At 39.0% G+C, this 23310-nt stretch overlaps 1 protein-coding gene across 1 annotated transcript in view; it reads right to left on the bottom strand.

Moving 5' to 3' along the window:
- Positions 1-7636: 7636 nt before the first annotated feature.
- The window catches only part of LOC147839576 (uncharacterized), an 846284-nt gene continuing 830610 nt past the window's right edge, over positions 7637-23310 (bottom strand). Inside the window, exons 2-3 of the mRNA XM_087296157.1 lie at positions 19194-22261; positions 7637-7648 (exon numbers count right to left, since the gene is read on the bottom strand). Coding sequence (XP_087152283.1) covers positions 7637-7648; positions 19194-21950 — 2769 coding nt within the window. The 5' untranslated portion in view covers positions 21951-22261. The remainder of the gene's footprint in view (positions 7649-19193; positions 22262-23310) is intronic.

Raw genomic sequence — 23310 nt, forward strand, 5'->3', positions numbered from 1 at the left:
ATACATTCCAAAGACGATTTTCTTCACCTTCATCAATTTCTCAGCTAATAGGATTCATGCAAATTTTCTGCTTCCCATTTTTGAAAAACCAAAAATAAATTGGTTTTTGCAGGCATCATCCACATTCGGCCATGAATGAGAAAGTCTCCACCTGGGTCAAGGGATTAAAGAAGTCATATATTACTGCACTCCAAGGACTTTCATGGTACAACATTTAATCTCTTCTTTTACAAACACTTATGTCTGACAGTGTCTCATTAATATCTGCTGGCTCGTTGTGTAGGAGGTGTCTGAATGACAGCTGTCAGCAGTTCTAGAAGAAAAAGGCCTTAATGGAGAGGGATACAAAGTGTGTGCCGGTTTGCAGAGCAAACCTTCAAAGATGAAATCCTTTTACAGAAATAACCTAATGTTACCCAGGACATGTTTCATGGTCCTCAGATCATTTGTTGTGGTGAACATTCATAAAAAGATGTCCATTAGCACCCAAAGCTTTGTAATCTAGTGAAAGAAACACAATCCAATCAGTGTAGGCTATATTATTTTGTTAAACATTGAACATGTTTAGCTGAATATTCAGATATTTAGCTGAACATCATGTTATTACCCAGTGTTTGATATTTATATCCATCATATAAAGAACAAAAAACTATATATATATATATATATATATATATATATATATATATATATATATATATATATATATATATATATATATATATATACAGTTGAAGTCAGAATTATTAGCCCCCCTGAATTATTAGTGTCCCTGTTTATTTTTTTTGTCCCCAATTTCTGTCTAATGGAGGGAAGATGTTTCAGCACATTTCTAAGCATAAAAGTTTTAAAAAATTTATTTTAAAAACTGATTTATTTTCTCTTTGCCATGATTACAGTAAATAATATTTTACTTCATATTTTTCAAGACACTTCTATACAGCTTAAAGTGACATTTAAAGGCTTAACTAGGTTAATTAGGTTAACTAGGCAGGTTAGGGTAATTAGGCAAGTTGTTGTATAATGATGGTTTGTTCTGTAGATTTTTGGAAAATGAATTAGCTTGAAGGGGCTAATAATCTCGTCCCAAAATTTTTTTTTAAAAAATTTAAAAAACTTTTTTTTTAGCCGAAATAAAACAAAGCTGTCTTGCTCGCCCAAGCCTTTTCAACTCTACCCACAAATTTTCTATAGGATTGAGTTCAGGGCTTTGTGATGGCCACTCCAAATAATTCACTTTGTTGTCCTTAAAGCACATTTTATCTAATTTGGCAGTTTGCTTAGGGTCATAGTCTTTTTAGAAGACCCATTTGGGGCCAATATTTAATTTTTTGGCTGATGTCTTGAGATGTTGCTTCAGTATTTCTACATAATGTTCTTTCTTTATGATGCCATATATGTTGTGATGTGATGCTGCCACCCCAATATCTCACAGTTGGGATGGTGTTCCTAGGCTTGTAAGCATTCCCCTTTGTCCTCCAAATGTTACACTGGTCATTATGGCCAAACAGTTCAATCTTAGTTCTATCAGGCCACAGGACATGTCTCCACTAATAATTTTTTTTTCCCTAGGTTTTAGAAGTTTCTTATATATAATTTCTTATATCTAATTGACAACATTTAAGATAATTGGAGGCACAACTGTAGAATAGTATTTAAGGAAAACCTCAAACACACTGCTTCCTTGTGTGACAACATGGGGAAATTGACAAGCCAGAATCATATATATATATATATATATATGTGTGTGTATATTAGTGCTGTCAATTGATTAAAAAATTAACTAATTAATCGCACTTTAAAAAAATGAATCGCGATTAATTGCATTTAAAAGAATGAAACTTGTCATTTTGGCTATTCAAATGTAAAATTAATGTAAATGCAAGACAAATACTAATTAAATTCAAAATATAATTCAATTTTTGTTTAACTTGTAACACAAATTTCTTAATGTAAACAACATACTCACAATAAACCATCAAGATCCTGGCTTGACAGCCATATTTATTACAAAAATAAAAACACAGGCATGTCAATACCATCAAAAATCAATGGCAATAAAGAAAACATTGATTTGCATGTTGGATTCTAAGTGGACTGCCAAAAAAACCCAAAACACAGGTATTACAGATATGGAAAATTATAATTATAATAATGAAGTATTGAATACAAACAACTGTACTCATTGCAGGGCTGGACTGGGACAAAAAATCTGACAAAACCATCTGTGCATGCCCTTGAATATGTTTACCAACTTCCACTCTATAAAAGCACAAAAGCCATATATAGGAAATAGAGTTGACTAATTAAAAACCTTTTTTTTTTTAAATTATTATAATAAAATTAAAATCCACACTGGAAATGTGTGTGCCTGTGTGTTTTGAGGGAGCCTAATAAATAATGAAAATGAAAAAAACTGCGTGCTAATACATACAGTTAATGTTGACTAATAAAATAAAGAGCAAAAAGCAATGTGTCCGAAAAAAAAAGCAATGTGTCCGAGACCCTAAAAAAATGTATAACTGAACATTCATTTATTTCCTTGTCAGCTTAGTCCCTTTATTAATCCGGGGTCGCCACAGCAGAATGAACTGCCAACTTTTCCAGCAAGTTTTTAAGCAGCGGATGCCCTTCCAGCCGCAACCCATCTCTGAGAAACATCCACACACACATACACTCATACACTATGGACAATTTAGCGTACCCAATTCACCTGTACTGCATGTCTTTGGACTGTGGGGGAAATCAGAGCACCCGGAGGAAACCCACGCGAAGGCAGGGAGAACATGCAAACTCCACACAGAAACACCACCTGAGCCGAGGTTCGAACCAGCGACCTTCTTGCTGTGTGGCAATAGCACTACCTACTGTATTTTAACAATTGAAAAATGCAACAAATATTTGTTTGGGCCCAAACTACAAAACTTAATGTAAAAAAAAGTTGCTTAAGTTGCACACTAGTTTGGTCATGTATAAATATCATTATAACCATACTGTATGAATATTATTGTCATAATATCATGCGATTGTCTTCTGACCGAGTGCATCTTAAAATAAATGACTGACACCCCTCATAGAGCTTGAGAAGCAGATATTCTTTATAATAAAGACTTGCAGGTTAAGGAAACAGCATAGGTGGAAGTTGCCGTGGGCCGTGGTGCAGATTAAAAGTTTAAAAAGTATGTTTATATGGACAAATAGGTAACTAGATAGAATAGACCTGAATATATTGATCTGTGCCCCGCTGCATGCTGCAGAGTGCAGATGCTAAAGACAAAAAAGCCTGCTCTCCGGTCTCCGCTTCTGCTATACCGCGGGTAAGAAACAGGCGTGACTCTCGACTATTTTGACAAATACACCTTTACGTTACACAGAGCCCAACATAGAAGTTTGTGATTGGGTCAGCCCAGTGTCAATGATGAAAAAAACCAATGGGTTACAGACTATGTCACATGGCCGCTCTGTCCGGAAAAGAAACATTTTACTTTCAGAGTGTGAAAGCTCACAGGAGCGTGATAGCTCGTCAATCACTTAGGGAAAAAAAACATGACAGTCTGCTGCATAAGAAGATGATCAGCCCAGCCCAAAAAGTATGTCGACCCAGTGGGAAACTCCCCGCTCTGCCCCTGGTTTACAACAGGAAATTTTGTAATGTAATTTTGACAGCACTAATATAGTTGTAAAAAGCTCAAGACAACCCTGCATTTTGATTATGAAATTTATTTAATTAGTAAAGGTCAAAGACGGTCTTGCAATGTCACACACAATACAATGCTGTCATTATTTTTACACCAGTCACAGAGTGTTTTAAAAATAACCTATAGGATTGCAGTAAAATATCTGGTCATTGGAGGAGGAAACAATTATTTAATTTCTTGAAAGTGAGAGAACACAAACAATACCATTTGGATGCCACATCATCAACCAAAGAAAAGAAGTCTTAACTTGAAGCATTCTTTGTAAGCTGTCTTTGTTTTGTGTCCTTCATTTGGCTCGTTTTGGATGTATTCTTCACATCTTTCACAATTTTGATCATTTTCCAATTCATGAAAAGAAAATTAGCTGAAACCTAATTAGCAGAGTTTGTTTAGGTATATTATGTAATGCATGGCAAAAAAGAACAACATTGGCTAAGCTGCATAGGGTAAATGTAAAATGTAACAACTCTCTAATGTAAAATCAATTGTAACTGTATGACAAAATAATTATCATGGATCTATCAAAATCTAAATTAAATCTAGTAAACATCTAATCTGTAGAAATGTACTTAGTAAAGTTTCTTCAGGGTATCTCAACTTTAACTTAAGCACAAGACTTGTATTTGTCCACTACTGAGTTTATGAACTGCACACAACATGTCTGTATATTTACACAGGATGGGCAAAAAATATGTGATTCCCACCAATTATTAAACTGCAACAAAGTGTCGGCTACAGCATTTCTAAAGTGTGCAGCAGATAATTGGGATTCATACATGAAGTTCTTTACCTCGACTCACACTTTGTCTTCTAACCCACCCTCATTATAACACAACTCTCTGAATCTCTGAAAGACTTTACTGCTATCCAGCCTGAATCAATGCAGTGCTGCTAATGAACTAGTGTTGATAGCTGTCTCTTGAAGGGTCAGCCCGTATTTAATAGAGCTGCATGCAAAATGTCAGACTAAGGCACAAACTAAGAAAGGAAACTTTTTAAAAGAAAACTGGTACAAAACTTTCAGTAGAGGTAACACTTTGATCCAACACTGCTTAGTTTACCACTGTTAATTTTCCCTTTTAGCCATAAGAACAATGGTCAAAACAAAGTTAAAGTCTAACCAAATGAAGTGCCAGTTTTACAAAATCGCTTGGACCTCATGATGTTGATCCAATGGTAGGGCCAGGTTGACTCCTTCAGTCTCCTTTAGGTCGATTTCTTCAGACCATGTGCCATATCAAGGTATGTATACTGTTTATCCTTTACCAACAACTGTAACTTTTGCACCCCAATTGAATAGTTCTGATGTGATCAATATCAGTAGAATTCTGGCATCTGATTTATCATTTAGGACTGGAGCCATCCTTAAGATTGGATACAGTCTATCAATGTAGAAAAGGCCAGCTAGTGAAGACAATAGAGGCAATGGTCTTTAGCCTCCTTGTTAGAGCAACCGATTGCCATGCAGAAGGTCACTAATTCGATTCCAGCTCAGAGCAGATTGGGTGGTGTAGGACCAGCGGGGTTACATTGCTGCCATTACCCAGATGGGAGTAAGGTTTAGGGAGGTGAGTCTAGCAGAGGCCAGCTAGTGTAATGCTGTGCAGGTATACCTCACTCCCCTGACCTCTAAAAAGTGCTCTAGCAACAGACTTTAGCCTTCTTGTTAGCGCAACCGACTCCCATGCAGAAAGTTGCCTGTTTGATTCAAGCTCAGAACAGGTTGGGTGGTGTAGGACCGGTGAGGTTACATCAACAGGTACAGAACTTTGCTTGCCTTAAATGACACACAAATTATAGTGACCTCTGCAGCCAAAGACTGGTCACTTTCTGAAGTTAAGGAGGGCTGAGCCTGGTAAGTATCTAGATGAGGACCACATGGGAAATCTAGGTTGCTGTTGAATGTGGTGTTAGTCATTAAAAATCCCATGGACCTTCTTTTAAAGAGCAGGGTGTGCTGGCCAAGAGATACAACTGTTTGAAAATATGCGCTTCTCTTAAATATTGTTCACACATTTGTCTAAATCTGTTTTTGTCTAAATTTGTCTAAATCTTCTTCTTTACCAGTTCAGCTGATAAAGAAAAACACTGTCAAAATACTTGATTAAATAACATATATTAAAATTATTTATTCATACAAATAATTTATACTAGAATATTATAAAGCATTTAAAGAAATGGTACTTTGGAATTACATCATCGTGCCTTCCACCAAAGAGCATAGAATCAACCGGAGGTGACACTCTAGTGCGATTTGGACAACAGCCACCAGATGGCGCGGCGGCCATTTTGGAATGAAAACTCCAATAGAACAACAGTATACTCTTAAGTCTGTAAAATAAACTATTAAAAGTGCTGATGATTGTGATAGTAAGTGTTGTATTGTCATCTTTCAGGTTGCATCTCAGCTTTAATGCGCTTTTTTAAGCTGCATTTTTCACAGCTGCTTGCCTTCGCACTTTTGCTTCCACCAAAGAGCTTAGAATGACCAAGAGGCGACACTCAATAGAACGTTCTATTGCAACAGCAGTGTTCACCAACAGCACCGGATTCCACCATTTTGGAGTGAAAGAGATCTTATTGGATCTTATTGCTGCCGCGATGGCAAGCAACTGCTTTGTTTTTTATTTATTTATTTAAAAAGCGCATTAAAGCTGAGATACAACCTGAAAGACTACAATACAACACTTACTATCACAATCATCAGCACTTTTAATAGTTTGTTTTACAGACTTAACAATAAAAAAACAGAAAAAATAACAAACTATTAACTTACCTTATTGGTGAAACAACCATACAAGCCTATGAGGAAAGAAAAGTGTTTTTAGAGAGTGTAAATAAGATCAATGTCATTAGATAAGTGTAAAAAAGGCTAGAACTTTTTATTTTATTTTATTTTATTGTTGTATATTTCTGTAGAATTGTTCCAATCTGTTATCATTCTTACCTTACCTCTGTGTCCGAGTCCTTCACTGTTGTCGTATCATCTCTCTCTTTGGAGGAATTTAGACTTCTGAGCATCTGGTCCATTGATTAACAGCTTACAATACATTTGTGTATCGTGGGTTACGTGTTCCTTTCATATTTTTTTGTTGAGATTATAAATAATATATTGTCCAAATCCCACCTCTCTTTTTGAACTGTATGGTCATTCAATATAGTGTTTTTCCATTAAAACAGTCTAAACAATTAGACAAATACTGAACAAGCTATATAAGTCTGTAATCTCTCTCAAAGGGTATTCAACAGCTCTGTGACAAACCATGTGAAACTAATTCTGTTTTATGCTGTGTACTATTATAATTCCCACTGAATCCAGCACATAGCTACAGTGGATGACAAATAGCTGTAGCGAGTGAAATCTAATTACTTTAATTTGGTGGACGAGGGATTTACATCTTCCTCGATAATAAACACTGGCAATGAGAAACATATGTGTTCATAAAGCTCAAACAGGCAGTACATTTGATAACAGATAGACTGTGTCAACATGCTTCAGTAAATATCACATTAGCCGTGCAGATCTTGATTGTTGCTAACTGTCTTGGCAAAGCAATTAAAAAGGTTGCCAATGGAAACGTCTGCATCTGAGAGACCTGTGGGCGATGTTGGTGACATGAGCATAGACCCCCGAGATGAAGTTTAGTGGAGAACAGCAGAGCAGGTCTGCCCTCTTGATGGAGCACTTGAAGGAGTGCATGTTGAGGCTGGAGGGGGTTTCTAATTAATCTGCTTGTTTCACTGCCACTGCTCAGCAAGCAGTCGCTGTATAAACAGATGAAAGCCAAAACCCAGTAGTATTGTAATGGCTACTTTACTGGAGGATTCAGGTAATGCTTCAGAAGATATTAAAAACTAGAACCACAGAAAGAAAATAATAATAAAACTTAGTTGTTTTTCCTAGAGAGCAGTTAGAAGACATATTGTTTCCTGCTTCTCTAAGTTACAATCTGAGAAAAAAACAACAACAACAACAACAACAACAAATCAAGGTCTTTCTAGACTTCATAGAGATGTTGGCAAAATCTCAAACTCTACTCTTATGTGCCACAAAATCACCAGAGCTGGAGATTTTAATTTAATATTAATCAAGCATTTCTCATCAAAAACACAAATGACCTGAGATGTGCAAAGTCATTACAGTATATGCATTAGGCTGATTTTCAGTGCGATTGTACAACTAACAATCTTCTCCATTTTAATCAGGAAAACATTTAAATCTTTATAACAACCTCATAACTTCAATGCTTTTAATATTGGAATTTTAGAATTTTATGGAGTTTTACAAGTATTAAGTAATTGACTAAATGTTCTTCTATTTGTTTTCAATGTTTTTCCAGAAACAAAAAGAGCTGAAAATCCAATAAATCATTACACAGCAAATTTGCTTTAAAAATGGAAATTTTATTGTGCGTTTGTCTGTGTGTGTGTGTGTTTAATTGTTAATGTAAATGTTTTAGAAGTCTGAAGCAAACATTTAAAAAGTTAATTACAATAAAAGTATTATTGTCTCTGTGGAATGTACATAAAAAAAACATTGTTTTAGGGAAAAATGGTGACATTATTTGCATTCCAACATTCTGTTCATGTTTGAGTACTTCACAACCTAAACAACAATGTCATTACATAGTAGCTGTTTTTCAATTCCAAGAACGCAGAAAATGAACTTGCATTCTTTTGGAGATTGGTCTTGCCAGGTTATTTTGGAAGAACGAACTCAGGAGACCACAAGAACAGAGAAAGGTCCTGTAAGAAATGAGATGCTGCGTTCTTGCTGATGGTCACATGAACTAAACATATATTTAACAAAAAATTATTAAAATATTACAGCCTTCATACAATGTTTTTTTCCCCCTTTAAACATACAAAACATGCACAAAAACCTTACAAATATACAGTGCATCCGGAAAGCTTGGTACACCTGTCTTTGGAAATGTTTGGCTATTCCTCTTTGCAGTACCTCTCAAGCTCTATAAGGTTGGATGAGAAGCGACAGTGACAGCCATTTTCAGATCTATGATCAATAGGATTTAGGTATGGGCTCTAGCTGGGCCACTCTAGGAAATTCACAGAGTTGTTGTGAAGCAACTCCATAGATATTTTGGCAGTGTGCTTTGGGTCATTGTCCTGCTGAAAGATGAACCGTCACCCCAGTCTGAGGTCAAGAGCACTCTGAAGCAGGTTTTCATTCAGGATGTCCTGTACATTGCTGCATTGATCTTTCCCTAAATCCTGGCTAGTCTTCCAGTCTTCATGATGCTGCCATTTCCATGCTTCATTGTAGGAACGGTATTAGCCTGGTGATGAGCGGTGCCTGTTTTTTTCCAAATGTAACACCTGGCACCTGGCAAGAGTCCTGGTGGTTCCAAACATCTTCCAATTATGGATGATGGAGGCCACTGTGCTCATTGGAACTTTCAGAGCAGCAGAAAATGTTCTGTAACCTTCCCCAGCCTTGAGGTCTACAGACAATTCCTATGTCTTCATGCTTGGTTTGTTCTTTGACATGCACTAACAACCCTGGGACCTTATGTAGACAGGTGTATGCCTTTTCAAATCATGTACAATCAACTGAATTTACCACAGGTAAACTCCAATTAAGCTGCTGAAACATCTCAAGGATAATCAGGGGAAACAGAATGTACCTGAGATCAATTTAGAGCTTTACGGCAAAGGCTGTGGGTACTTATGTACATGTGATTTTTCAGGTTTTCATATTTTTAATAAATTTACAATTTAAAAAATCTTTTTTCATATTGTCATTATGGGGTATTGTGTTTAGAGTGTTGAGAAAATAAAGAAATTTAATCCAATTTGGAATAAGGCTGTAACACAAAAAAAATGTGGAAAAATTGAAGCACTATGAATACTTTCCAGATGCACTGTACTTTGAAAAATACAAATAAAACAGATTTTAATATTAATTTCAGCAAATAATCTCTTTTAAGACTTTCATTGTAATGTTTACTTTGACCGTCTCATTTAGGTAAACTCCTGACATAATTCAGTTTAATCTCTGAGCATTAATAATAAATCTATATAAAATGCTGCGCTTCCCACCTCCTTTAATCAGCCACAATGACTTCTGGGACTTCTAGAGTGAGTTCAGTGCTCAAGTCTGCATCAACGTATCCTTGATACCAAGAACAAATCTGGGAAATTTCAAGTGTCCTCTGTTCTTGTGGTGTTGAATTTTGAAACTGAATTTTGGTGGTTGATGATGACGTTACACGAGAATGTGACGATGCAAGAGATTCCTAATGATTTTAAGAATTGACAGGGGAATCAGAAAAAGTGTTATACTAATTGATGCATTTCTCAGATTTTTTGCTTTTCAACAATTTCACTGTTAAATTTTGTTTTGTTATTTGTTGTATCTTTTTACCATTGTTGTATTCGTTTTTATGTTTTTCATAATTTATATTCTGTTGTATGTTTGTTCCTGACAGTTATGCAATAAAAAATAATGGGAAACAGTCAGTGACACCACCAACTTCTGATGTGGCAAAGTATTTTTATAATTTTTCACAGATCTATTTCTAAAAGGAAATATTTTTTTTGTTCTCATTTAAACATAACCTTACAGGTAATAACCCAAGTGATAACACATTCAGTCAGATTCAGGATATAATGTCTCCTGAGCCATAAAAGACTGGACAATGTTACTTTTGGAAATGAAACATTCAAAAGCTGTGGAAATGTGGAAAATGAAAGGGCTGGATGTCAGGGGCTGTTATAGGAAATGGTTTCCACTTGTTTGGTAGACCATAAAAACATTGCACACATAACTTTATGTTTGTTTCCAATAAAATTCCACAGAATAAGATAATTTCAATTTAGGGGCCTTGTTAAATAGAGTAGAATTTTCAGAAACTTTTTCTCAATTAATGTTTTATTAGTGAAATCTAAAAATCTTTAATTCACAACAAAACCTTGTGGTTTTACTTTTTTTTTTTTACAAAATAAGAGACTGTACAAAAGACATAAATAAAACAGATGTTTGTGTTAAAGAGTGAGTTCACCCAAAATCTAAAGTCTGTTATTAATATCACACAATCATATAAATCACCTGAATACTTCTTTCATCTTTGGAATCAAATTAAGATTATTTTTTTAGATAGAGATTAATAGAGCTTCCTTATTCTCCATAGACACTGACAATCTTAAGATATTTAAAGTGCAGAAAAACAAACAAACAAACAAACAAGTGTTTAGTGTAATAATACAAAGCTCCAAGCTCTAAGCTCCAAGAACATTTTTGTGTGCCAAAAACTGACTTTGCTCACCTACTACAGGTAAAATGATGCTAGGGTACAGCTGCTGATTTTATTTCATTGTCTTTTTTCGTTGTCTTCTTTTTTTTTTTTTTTTTTTTTGAGGCTTTAAATGTACTAAAAATGTGAGCACATGTTGAACCTCCATCACAGTTCACAGAGTACACTGAAATTACAAGGTTCACAGGGTTTACAGAACAGTCATGTGTGCATTGAGAGAAACACACATAAACTAACAGACAGAAAATAGTCACCATTATCTTTCTATATGAAGCTCCCTGAAGACCAGCACTGGATATTTTTAGTGTACGCCACATCCAGTCAATCACACAGCATCCATTTGTGACCAGCAGCAACCCGATCATATTCCCGAAGCCACCGTTCCCCTCCTGCTTCTGTTTTCCTTTTCCATTTACTTGTTTTCACGTCTTCTCCATTCATTATGAACTCTATTTATGCGGCAAGGCGAAGACTTAATAGATAGTGGGCTACTTCAAAGCACTCCACCTGAAAGGCCATCATTCACCGGCAGTAAATTAGCATTAGCGAAAGAGCTCGTGTGATTATGCGATGTGCTCCTCCCCATGCAAACAGAGGAGGTAATGGAGCTCTTCAGCACTGCACAAATCATTCGCCAGAACCGAACTGGATGCAAGAAAGCATACTTAGCATCTGATGGATTCATCACTGCAAAACTTAATCCAGAAATAATAAACGCTGATGTCAATGCAATTAGCTTGAAACATTTCGAGACGTGTTTGTTTTCTGGGCAAGGAGAGTTGCTAATGTTGAATATTCGATAAAAAAGATGTTTGTTTTCCTCAACATAAATGCAATAACTAAAGCCCTACTATAAACAACACTTGTCTTCTTACTGACCTTTCTAAAATACCAGCTTATTAAGCAGACTTCAAGTGCCATTTAAAAAAAAAAAAGTACTTTTATTTATACATCTCATAATTGCCATTTCTAAAATCTTTTGGATGATGGTAGCATTGCATATAAACCAAACAGAGTTGTTAGATCGCTGGAGTCAAGCATTCACTCTGAACATGATGAGATGGTGTTCTGCTATTATGCAACCCACAGCCGGAAGCAGATTGCAGATGATGTTAGAAGTACAGTCAGTAGCTACTTTTAAAATCCAGTCTGTCTAGCTGTGCATTCCCTGATTTATGTTTATTTCTGCACAGTTTTAAGTTTATGCTTTTATAGGAGTGTTTGCTTTGCTTGTGTATAGACTTTATACACATTTTCAACACTTTTTCAGTACATTTACAGCCTCAACACTGATCATGTTATTGATTCTCACAAAAGTGATCAACGATGATTTAACAGGGTAGGAAATACCCTGTATTTAATGTATCAATGTGCAACACTTTATTTTTATATATCTCTGCAAATATTTACACATTTAAAATAAAAATGCCTAAACGTCAAAAATGCCTTGTTTTTTATTTTTATTTTTATTTTTTATTAAAAAAATGTGTCGTTCTAAATTTTGGTTTTGGTTGCTGTTTGTGAGGTTTTCACCCGTCTCGTGAAAAAAGACTGCTGTTTTCACAAACCTTCCGGATTTTTTCCACTTGTAGTGCACTGCCTGGTGTGGGTTAGCATGGTAAGATTAGCTTGTGTGACACATTCTGAAATGTCTCTCAATATTGTGTCGCTTTGCCCTCACCAAATGAAGTAAAAAAGAACTCTTCTTCCTTTTTTGCCATGTTTTCAAATCATCTCCTCTTTACTGCACCCGCGACCATTGCTGTGGAGACCAGCTAGCTCTGATCTAATATGAAATATTTTAAAGTTTTTTTTACATGTAACTCAAATTTACACCAATGCAAATGTGATTTAGAAAGGATAGCTACAAAAAATATTAGATGAAGCTTACTGGTAAGTTGCGCTATGGTGAGCTATTTTTAGAACAGGCTTGCGGGCAACACATGTGATCCTCGAGGGCTACCTATTTTAGGTAAATAAATTACCTAATTTATTTCACTCCAGTGTTTTCAATAGAGTTTCTGCACTTGCAGATTGCATGTTGATGTCTAATTGATTGATGTATAAATGACTACTTTACTTGGTTAAAACATTCTTGGCTAAAAAATTACTTCTTGGCTAAAAAATTGCAACAGTGGGAAAGGAGGAAAGTTTAGAAAAGTTGAGAAAAACTTGAGGGATAAGGAATAACAGTTCGAGATACGAACAAAAGCAATTGATGCATCAAAGTATAAACTTAAAAAATCCTGAATGGTTATAAAAATCTTTATAATCATTAAAATAATTTCAAAAATAATTATTTTAAAAATCTTGAATGATATTAATGATATGATGTAGTTCCGGAAACTTTCTACATTCTGTTTATACCAGTGGTGCTCAACCCTGTTCCTGTAGATCGACCTTCCTGCAAAATTCAGCTCCAACCCTGATCAAACACACCTGAACTAATTAATTAGGAACAGAAGAGCACTTAATACAGGCAGGTGTGTTTGATATAGGTTGCAACTGAAATCTGCATATCACAACAGCGAATGCGTAAAGTATGAAAGCCTCTGTTTCGTGAGCTGCACTCGTGTCAGTGGAGGTCCAATCAGGTTTTAAATCAGGTTACACAGTCTTTCATCTTGTTTTACGCTTGAACAACTAAATGAATGCTTAAGTCCATTTAACTGAATGTATTGTAATTACATCACAACATTTATGCTGTACAAGAAACCTTATAAATTTGAAAATAGTCACATTAAGCTTTCATCAGAAGTTTATCATTGAAGAAAAAAATTGGCTGGGTGAAAAAAAAAATGGGTGAAAGAAAAAAATGGGTGGGAGAAAAATATGTATTTCTAAGTTTTTACGTTCCCTTGCAAAGTTTTGCGTTATCTTGCAAAGATGTTTTGCGTTCCCTCGCAAAGATGTTTTGCGTTCTCTCGCAAAACTGTTTCTCCACAAACACTACCTGTTCACTTCACTCACGTTAACCCTCCCGTTTTTGCCGAAATTCTCTCGGATTTTACCATTCTATCCCACTTTCTTTACATTACTGTGCATCGATCGTCACCTTTCATATGCTACCTCTGAAAATGCATGCATAAGCGCTGACTGACACACGCGCTCCATATAATAAACTGATCCCAGATCAGCGTCTGTACACGCCATTTACAGAGGAGCACAGAGGAGCAAGTCTATGTTTAAACAGACAAATACACTGAATAATATGTAAACATCTCCGTCCTGCATGTTTTATTTTAAACAGCCAATTTTCTCTTAAATGAGCACAAACAGTTTCTAAAGTGATGGACTGCTTTCATTATAGATCTGTGCATTCTTACAGAGACACCTCTGTTATCAAACTAAACAAAACATGAGATTCATTTGCTGCTCACTTGTTTGATAATAGAAGTGTCCCTTTAAATGGCGCGTACAGATGCTGATCTGTTGCAAAATGAAAGGCGACGATCGACGCACAGATTTAATGTAAAGAAAGTGGGATAGAATGGTAAAATATGGGAGAATTTCGGCAAAAACGGGAGGGTTTACATGAGTAAACAGGAAGTGTTTGTTGAGAAACAGTTTTGCAAGAGAATGCAAAACATCTTTGCGAGGGAACGCAAAAACTTAGAAAAATATATTTTCCTCCCACCCCTTTTTTTTTCTTTTACCCATTTTTTTTTCACCCAGCCAATTTTTTTCTCCTCCACTACGTCTCTTCCGGGATTCCGTAGAAAAACACTTGTTGTGCATAAACCCTATTGTTAAGAATCTTAGGATGGATGCTGTAGGGAAATTGCACTCAATTCAGGAACAACAAGGAGAAGTTGTCCATTCTTGTAGCACACATTTATTTTAGTTGAAACATATGCGGAAACACAGATGGAGTACACCAGTTGTGTTTACAATCCAGCTAAAGACATATTGAATATTGAATTCCTATATTGCAATTGTTTAGCAAATACGTGACCTTGACATCTTATTCTTTAAACCAGACTCAAAATAGGCCAAATCAATTCACAATGAACATCCTCACAATTTACTCCTAAATGTGTATTGTGCTCACTTTCTCAGAGCATAAAAAAGGCATAAACAAATTAACCACTTTTGTGTATCACACCCTTCTTTAACTTGTACAAATGAATAAAGCGATATCTATAAACACAAAAATAACTATTGGCACATTTCCACATAACTCTTTCTTTGATAACTGCTTTAATCTGTATCAGTGCACTTTTTTATTTGTTTTAGTCTTCTATGAAGTATGAAATATAACTTACCTTCATGAAATTTTAACTTAATTTTAATGTTTATCTGAAAAAAATCACACATGAAAAATTTGAATATAGTATACTGATGAATATGACTGCAATTATAATGACCCACATTTCGTGAACATCTTCTTCAATGTAATGGCTAACAGCTATGCTAAACAAGATCTAACGTTGATCATATTATTTTGTAATCACACACACTCACTGTCACTATACACAATCACAATACAATACACAACCCAACCATATTAATAAAGATCACGAAAAGCTCTGTGTCTTATTTTCACTATTAATTAAACGCATGTTAACATTCACTTCTCACTGCTCATATGGAAAGCTATTAAGTTTTTAACACTTCCGCCATTTTGGCGCAGTCAAACTAGTTTAGTGTCTCAGGACATAAATTCGACTCTATATAAACTATATATGCTTTTGTGTATTATTAGAGAAAATATTATAAGCTTACCTGTTGAAACACATATGAAAACACAGGTTTTTTAGGGGTCACACCAGTTGTTTTTACAATGCAGCTAACCGCATACTGAATACCGCTTCTTTAGCTACGCCCGCATAGATAAAAACATGCGTGCCCCCTCCTGGTATACCTGGGTTTCACAGGGATAAACCTATCACACTTTACTTCAGTAATACACATGCATTGTTATAGAAGTAGGGTGGTGGTTTGGGGCTGTTGGGATGTTGGCTGTTTTGATTAATCCTTTATAAACCACTTAAGGTTACATATTTGTTTGATCCTATTGTACGCTCTCAGAAATAAAGTTACACAATCTGTCACTGGGATGGTACCTTTTCTAAAGATACATTTTTGTTCCTAACAGGTCCCTAAAGGTACATTTTAATACCCCAAATAGTAAAAACGTGTATCTCATACTAACATAAAAGGTACAAAAGTGAACCTTAAAGGTACAAAAGTGTACCCTAAAGATACTAATGTCCACCTCTATGGTACAAAATTAAAAAGGTACCACCCCAGTGACAGATTTTGTACCTTTATTTCTGAGTGTGTATAATCATTATGTCATGGTTTTACTTTTACATGGTTTTTAATGCTGCACTTTATCTTTAATACAGAAGCATCATCAATTGTTTCTGGCATGCTTCTTTGCTTTTAAAGAAAATCCATCCAATACATAATTATGTTCATGTTCTTTCAACCCTTAACCTTCTGTCGTGTTCGGGTCAAATCTGACCGATTTACAACTTTGATCACTCATAAATGTTGTGCTTTACATCTGATTGCCTCAAGGCCTTATGATATCCTCCACACTATGCATTAGAACATATAAAAGTGATGATCAACTCTTTAATTGAATTTTGAGTGTTTTAATAAATTTTGTTACACTTGTGGTGTTCCTGGTCAAAAGTGACCGCCATAGGAAATGAATGGGTATTCAGGCTATATTCATTCATCAGACAGAAAACGTGCCCACACACACAACCCCAACTGACTGACTGACTGACTGACTAACTCACTCACTCACTCACTCACTCACTCACTCACTCACTCACTCACTCACTCACTTCAGACTGAACAATGTCTTTTGCAGGTACACATGTCTTTTAACGCGCTTATATGCTCCAGCCTGATCTCACAAGGAAACATAACTATTTTACGTTTTGTCAGTTTAGTGGCTAATTCATATGAGTTCAGTCGTAAAAAATTGTATGATTTTTAATCAAATTCAAATGGATTAGCTACTAAACCGTCTCGGGTTACGTATGTAACCATAGTTCCCCGAGAGGGAACGAGACACTGCGTCTAACCAGAACGCTAGGGGAACACCTCTTTTATACGCGTCTTGAAGCACATGTGAAATCAATCTAATGTAATTAAGCAGGTGTCGTCAGACCAGAGAGTATAAAAGCCTGTACTGAGCATTCAGTATCAACTTCGAATTTGCTTGAAAGAAGTAACAGGCAGAAGAGAGTATGGCGGAATACGCAGTGTCTCGTTCCCTCTCGGGGAACTATGGTTACATACGTAACCCGAGACGTTCCCCTTCTAGGGAACTTCAACACTGCGTCTAACCAGAACGCTAGGGGAACGCAATACCCACTAGGCCAGACTCACTGCTGACTGTGAACGCACACTACGCAGTGAGAATAGAGGACCCTGGTGAGGGGTCTACATCGAGTTGATAGTGACGCACAAATGTATGTGGAGTCGACCATCCTGCCGCCAAACAAATGTCAGAAAGGGCTGAGCCCGAAATAGAAGCTTTGGAGGCCCCGACAGCCCTTGTGGAGTGGGCCTTAACAAATTTAGGTGCAGGGCGTCCAGCAGCCTGATAGGTAAATGAGATAGTCTCAACTATCCAATTACTTATTGTCTGCTTATTTGCCGGACTCCCCCTTTTTGAGGGTCCGAAGCAGACCAGTAACTGTTCACTCTTTCTCCAGTTGATAACCCGGTTAACATATGTATTCAGAGCTCTAACTGGGCAGAGTAAGTTTAACTTCTCTTGGTCCGACGACTGAAATGGGGGCGGGTTAAAGGCCTGTAGCACAGCAGGTCTCGCCACATGAGTGGGCACCTTAGGCACGTACCCCGGTCTGGGATAAAGAAAGGCTTTGGACATGCCTGGAGCAAACTCCAGAAATGAAGGTGCAACCGACAAAGCCTGGAGGTCACCAACCCTTTTTAAGGAAGAAATAGCTAATAAGAAAGCTGTTTTTAGTGTCAGAAACTTATCTGACGCCTCCTGCAGTGGCTCAAATGGGGGAACAGAGATGCCCTCAAGCACCAATGTTAAATCCCATGTCGGTACCCTGTGTGTGCTGACAGGCCTTAGCCTTATGGCTCCACGAAGGAAGCGACGAATTAGCGGATCCTGTCCTAGTGACTCATCATCTAGGGGAGAACGGTAGGCCGCTATAGCTGACACGTACACTCTCAGAGTGGATGCAGCTAACCCAGCAGACAGGCGATCTTGGAGAAATTCCAGCACTGAGGCTACCTGGCAGCTGACTGGGTTCAGCTGGTGTTCTCTGCACCAAGCTGAAAAGAGAGCCCATTTTAGGGCATAAAGCTTCCTTGTGGAGGGAGCCCTGGAGCTTAGAATGGTCTGAGCAACCTCGGTTGACAGTCCATACTCTATGAGGTGGGCCCCCTCAGAGGCCACACCCACAGTTTCCACAGGTCGGGTAGGGGATGAAGTATCATTCCTCCCCCCTGGGACAGAAGGTCCCTGCTGATGGGGATCTCCCACGAGAGACCCGCCAGCAGGGCTATGAGGTCCGATAACCGAATCCTGGTAGGCCAAACCGGGGCTACCAGCAGTGACCGTACTCAGTCTTGACGGACCCTCTCCAGGACTCCTGGGAGCAGAGCGATCAGGGGAAAAGCATACAGACGTAGCCTCGGCTATGTCTGAACCATGGCAACCAGTCACGGAGGGGCTGGATGCGAGAGAGAAACTCATAGTACGCAATGCGTGGTCTCTTGGGAAGCAAACAGGTCTACCTGCGCTTTCCTTAATCTTTCCCAAATGGACTCCACCACCTCGGGGTGAAGAAGTTTCCATTCCCTGGATCTCACCCCCTGCCTCGACAGGAGATCTGCTCCCATGTTCAGATGGCCCGGGACATACATTGCCCTGATGGACAGGATTTTGTTCTGGGCCCACAGGAGGATCCGATGTGCTAGTTTGCATAGCATTCGAGACTTCAGACCCCCCTGCTGGTTGATGTAAGCGACCACCAATGTGTTGTTTGTGCAGACTAAAACATGATGGCCCCTTAGATCTGGGAGAAAGTGTTTTAAGGCCAGAAACACGGCCATCATCTCCAAGCAGTTTATGTGCCAGTAACGATGATGTTCTCCCCATCGTCCCGCTGCGGGAAGCCCCCTCAGGGTTGCTCCCCAGCCCGTTAGAGAAGCATCTGTCATAAGCATGACGCGATGACAGACAGCCCCCAACACTAGGCCCTGGGACAGATACTAGGGCATTTTCCACATACTTAAGGCTCGAAGGCAGCGCCGCGAGACCTTGATCATGCGGATCAAGCCCGTTGCTCCCTAGCCCGTCAGAGAAGCATTTGTCATAGGCATGACGCGATGACAGACAGCCCCCAACACTGGGCTCTGGGACAGGAACCAGGGTATTTTCCACATACTTAAGGCTCGAAGGCAGTGCCGCGAGACCTTGATCATGCGGAAAGGATTCCCCTTGAGGGAAAACCCCCTGGATTTGAGCCACCACTGCAGGGGTCTCATGTACAGCAGACCGAACGGAATCAAGCTGGCTGCTGCTGCCCTGAGACCCAACAACCTCTGAAAGTGTTTCACAGTGATGAACTGGCCTAGTTTGACTCTGTGTACGGTTGACTGAATCGATTCGATTCATGGCGGGGACAGACGTGCTCGCATCGTCATGGAGTCCCATAGCACACCTAAAGAAATGGTCGTCCTGGCTGGAACAAGCACACTTCTTGCGGTGTTTAACCGAAACCCCAACCTTCTGATATGGGTGAGAACGACATCTCGATGCCGAACTGCCATATCTTGAGTCTGAGCTAGAATTAGCCAATCGTCTATGCAGTTTAGGATACGTATCCCCTGCATACGAAGTGGAGCTAGTGCCGCTTCGACTATTTTGGTAAAGGTTCGAGGTGACAGAGCTAGGCCGAATGGAAGAACCCGATACTGGAACGCTTCGCCCCCGCAAGCGAACCTCAGGTATTTCCTGTGTTGGGGAAGGATGGAAATATGGAAGTATGCGTCTTTCAGGTCTATCGTCACAAACCAGTCCTCGGACTGAATTTGTGACACCACGTTTTTGATGGTTAACATCCTGAACCTGAGGGCCTCGACGGACCGATTTAGATTTCTCAGATCTAATATGGGACGCAATCCCCCATCCTTTTTGGGAACTATAAAATACCGGCTGTAAAACCCTGACTCTTTGTCGAGTGGGAGAACACGCTCTATTGCGCCTTTTATTAATAAGGCCAGTACTTCCTGTTCCATAACCAGAGCCTGTTCTGGCTTCACTATGGTGGGTGCAATACCGTTGAAGCGAGGTGGGCGTGCACAAAACTGTATTTTTTAGCCGTGTTCTACTGTGAACAGGACCCACTGGGACACCATCGGCAGGTGTTTCCACGCTGCCAAAAAATGTGCTAGGGGTACCAGCCTCTCGAGACTGGCCTCTGGTTGTTCTTTGACCCCCCTGCAGAGGGGGTGGGGCCCCCAATGCCCTCAGACACTGAGGAACGCCCACCCCGGGAGACACAGAGCCCCCCACCAGCATACGTGGTGAGGTGGTCTCTCCCTTTCTCCGCGGACCCTGGTTCAGTGAGAGCGCTGAATGGTGCTCTCGGCGTCCAGGGGGGGCCCTGGAAAGCCTGACTCCCAACACGTCAGGACTTTGTTTTATCCTTTGAACTTCATGATATGAGGAGCTGGTTGACGGCTGGCCCAGACTTTTTGATCTTGGGGGGAGAAAGTCCCCGAGGGAGCTAGAGCGTTTTTTAACTCTGTCGAGGGATTCGGCGACGCGATCAACGGCGTCACCGAAGAGCCCTGAGCTCGATATTGGAGCGTCCATAAGAATAGCTCTATCGGTTTCTGACACTTCTGCTTGTGTCAGCCAGAGGTGCCGCTCAGTAGCCACCAGGGTAGCCATAGATCGCCCCAAACTAGAGGCTGCCTCTTTAGTAGCTCTTAAAGCTAGATCTGACGCCCGAAGAGCTTCTCGAAGCTGTTCGGGTGTTGCTCCCCCACCATCTAGGCACTCTTTAATTAGGTCAGCCTGATATGCCTGCAGCACTGACATGGTGTGCAGGCATCCAACAGACTGACCAGCCGTCATATATGCTTTACTGACTAGACCCGATGTTAATCTTAATGGTCTCGACAACAAAGGAGGGACCCTTGCAGATTTTAGATCTGAACGACGATGACACGCTAAGTCCTCTTCTATCATTGGCATTACTGTACATGCCTTTTCCCCTAGCCCACGAACTGCTGAATAAATAGCTGTTTTTGGTGTCATTAACCATGCTGAATACGGATTTTTCCATGATTTAGAAACCGCATCATGTAGCTCGGGACAAAAGGGGAGGTCCCTTAGTGGAGGATCTACTCTGCTGGGTAATTCTCTCTCATCCAGCATTCCTGTCAGACGCAGCTGCTGCTGCTCACGTGCTGGCTGCCAATCTATTACATCGAACCGGTCAGCAGCACGTGAAATCACCTCCACTAACTCCTCATATTCCGCTGACTGGGGCGGCAGATTCCCCGACCCTCTTTTTATTTGTTGCTGCGGCGCCTCGGTTTCCTCGGAAACGGAGGACGCCGCCCTCTCACGAGGCGCAGAAGAAACCGCAGAGCGTGCTTCTGACGCTCCCGAAGGAGGATTAGATCTCACGGATCCAGAGAGAGAAAGGACAGAGTCCGTCTCCATCTCATCCGCCAGATCTAGCTGCGAACCCCACGACCGAAGTCGACGCTCAGCCTCAGCACGAGCGGGACCCGAACCGCGAGGAGCGTGCGCCACGGGAGCTTTATTAAAGAACTCTCTCCGACTGCGCAGCTCTTTACGGGAGAGAACGTCACAGTGTCCACAGTCAGCATTCTCAAATGCTACCAGGGCATGCTCTTCTCCCAAACACTCTAAACACAAATCATGTGAGTCACCAGCCGTAATAAAGCGAGGGCATGGAGGCACACAACGTTTAAAGTTTTTCTCTGCCATACCAAAATAAAAAAGTAAGTTGTCAGTTTTTTTGTATTTTGTGTATGCAAATCAGTAATGAAAGATCACAGAAAGAGGGTGTATTTTCACGTGCGTGCTTCTTGAAAGCAAAGAAGTTGATACTGAATGCTCAGTACAGGCTTTTATACTCTCTGGTCTGACGACACCTGCTTAATTACATTAGATTGATTTCACATGTGCTTCAAGACGCGTATAAAAGAGGTGTTCCCCTAGCGTTCTGGTTAGACGCAGTGTTGAAGTTCCCTAGAAGGGGAACAATAAGTTATGAACTGCCATGAAATTGTTGGATCCTCCAATGCGAATAAACTTCCTGATAAAACAGTGTCTCAAATCTTTACACAGACTAGGTGTCTGTTATGTGAATCCATTTTTCTTTCTTTCTTTCTTTCTTTCTTTCTTTCTTTCTTTCTTTCTTTCTTTCTTTCTTTCTTTCTTTCTTTCTTTCTTTCTTTCTTTCTTTCTTTCTTTCTTTCTTTCTTTCTTTCTTTCTTCCTTCCTTCCTTTCTTTCTTTCTTTCTTTTTTCCTTCCTTCCTTCATTCCTTCCTTCCTTCCTTCCTTCCTTCCTTCCTTCCTTCCTTCCTTCCTTCCTTCCTTTCTTTCTGCCAATCTCCGTTCAGCCAATCTCTGAGTCTAGCAGGAGCACTTATAGCAACAATTATTTTATTATATTAGATCATTATTATCTTGTTCAAAAATGACCAAAGTATAATTACTGTAGTTCTGTGTCCATGCTCACTGTATATACCCTCAGTCACTATTCCCTATATTAGTACACTTGAAGAACTGAAAATTCAACCACTCAGAACACAGGAAAGGATAGCATTTTGTTTGTGCTTTGCTGGTTGATAAATCTTTCAGATGGAAAAAAATGTCAATTTCTTTGGTCAGACCCTGTGATAGTTATTTTAGCAAGCTGTCTATTAGTAATGAAACAAAGTATTTTGAATTCTGTCATCTATTGTTCATTTTGTAATAGATTTTCAGCACCTATTTTTATTTTCATTGGTTATTTTTGTATAATTTTATAAATTCATGTTAATCACTAAGACATTGTTCCCAGCTAAAGAATGATGATTAAAAAGATGGAGTAGAAAAACAGACCGGTCAATTTTGACTGGGAATACTAAAGTAAGGGGCAGGATGTGAACACGACAGGAGGGTTAAACACAAATGCCCACATTTTAGGTCACCCATGTTCCTTATCTCCACATTCATCACCAAACCTTACAATCAGCACTTTATTTGGTTTCCAATGTGAATGAAAACTCACAAAAACAAAGAGAAGCCTTACACTCTCAGAAATAAAGATATGTGAGCTATCACTGGCATGGTACCTTT

The sequence above is a fragment of the Danio rerio genome, chromosome 19 (genome assembly GCF_052040795.2).
Source record: "Danio rerio strain M-AB ecotype USA chromosome 19, GRCz13ab, whole genome shotgun sequence".
In the NCBI taxonomy this organism is placed as follows: Eukaryota; Metazoa; Chordata; class Actinopteri; order Cypriniformes; family Danionidae; genus Danio; species Danio rerio.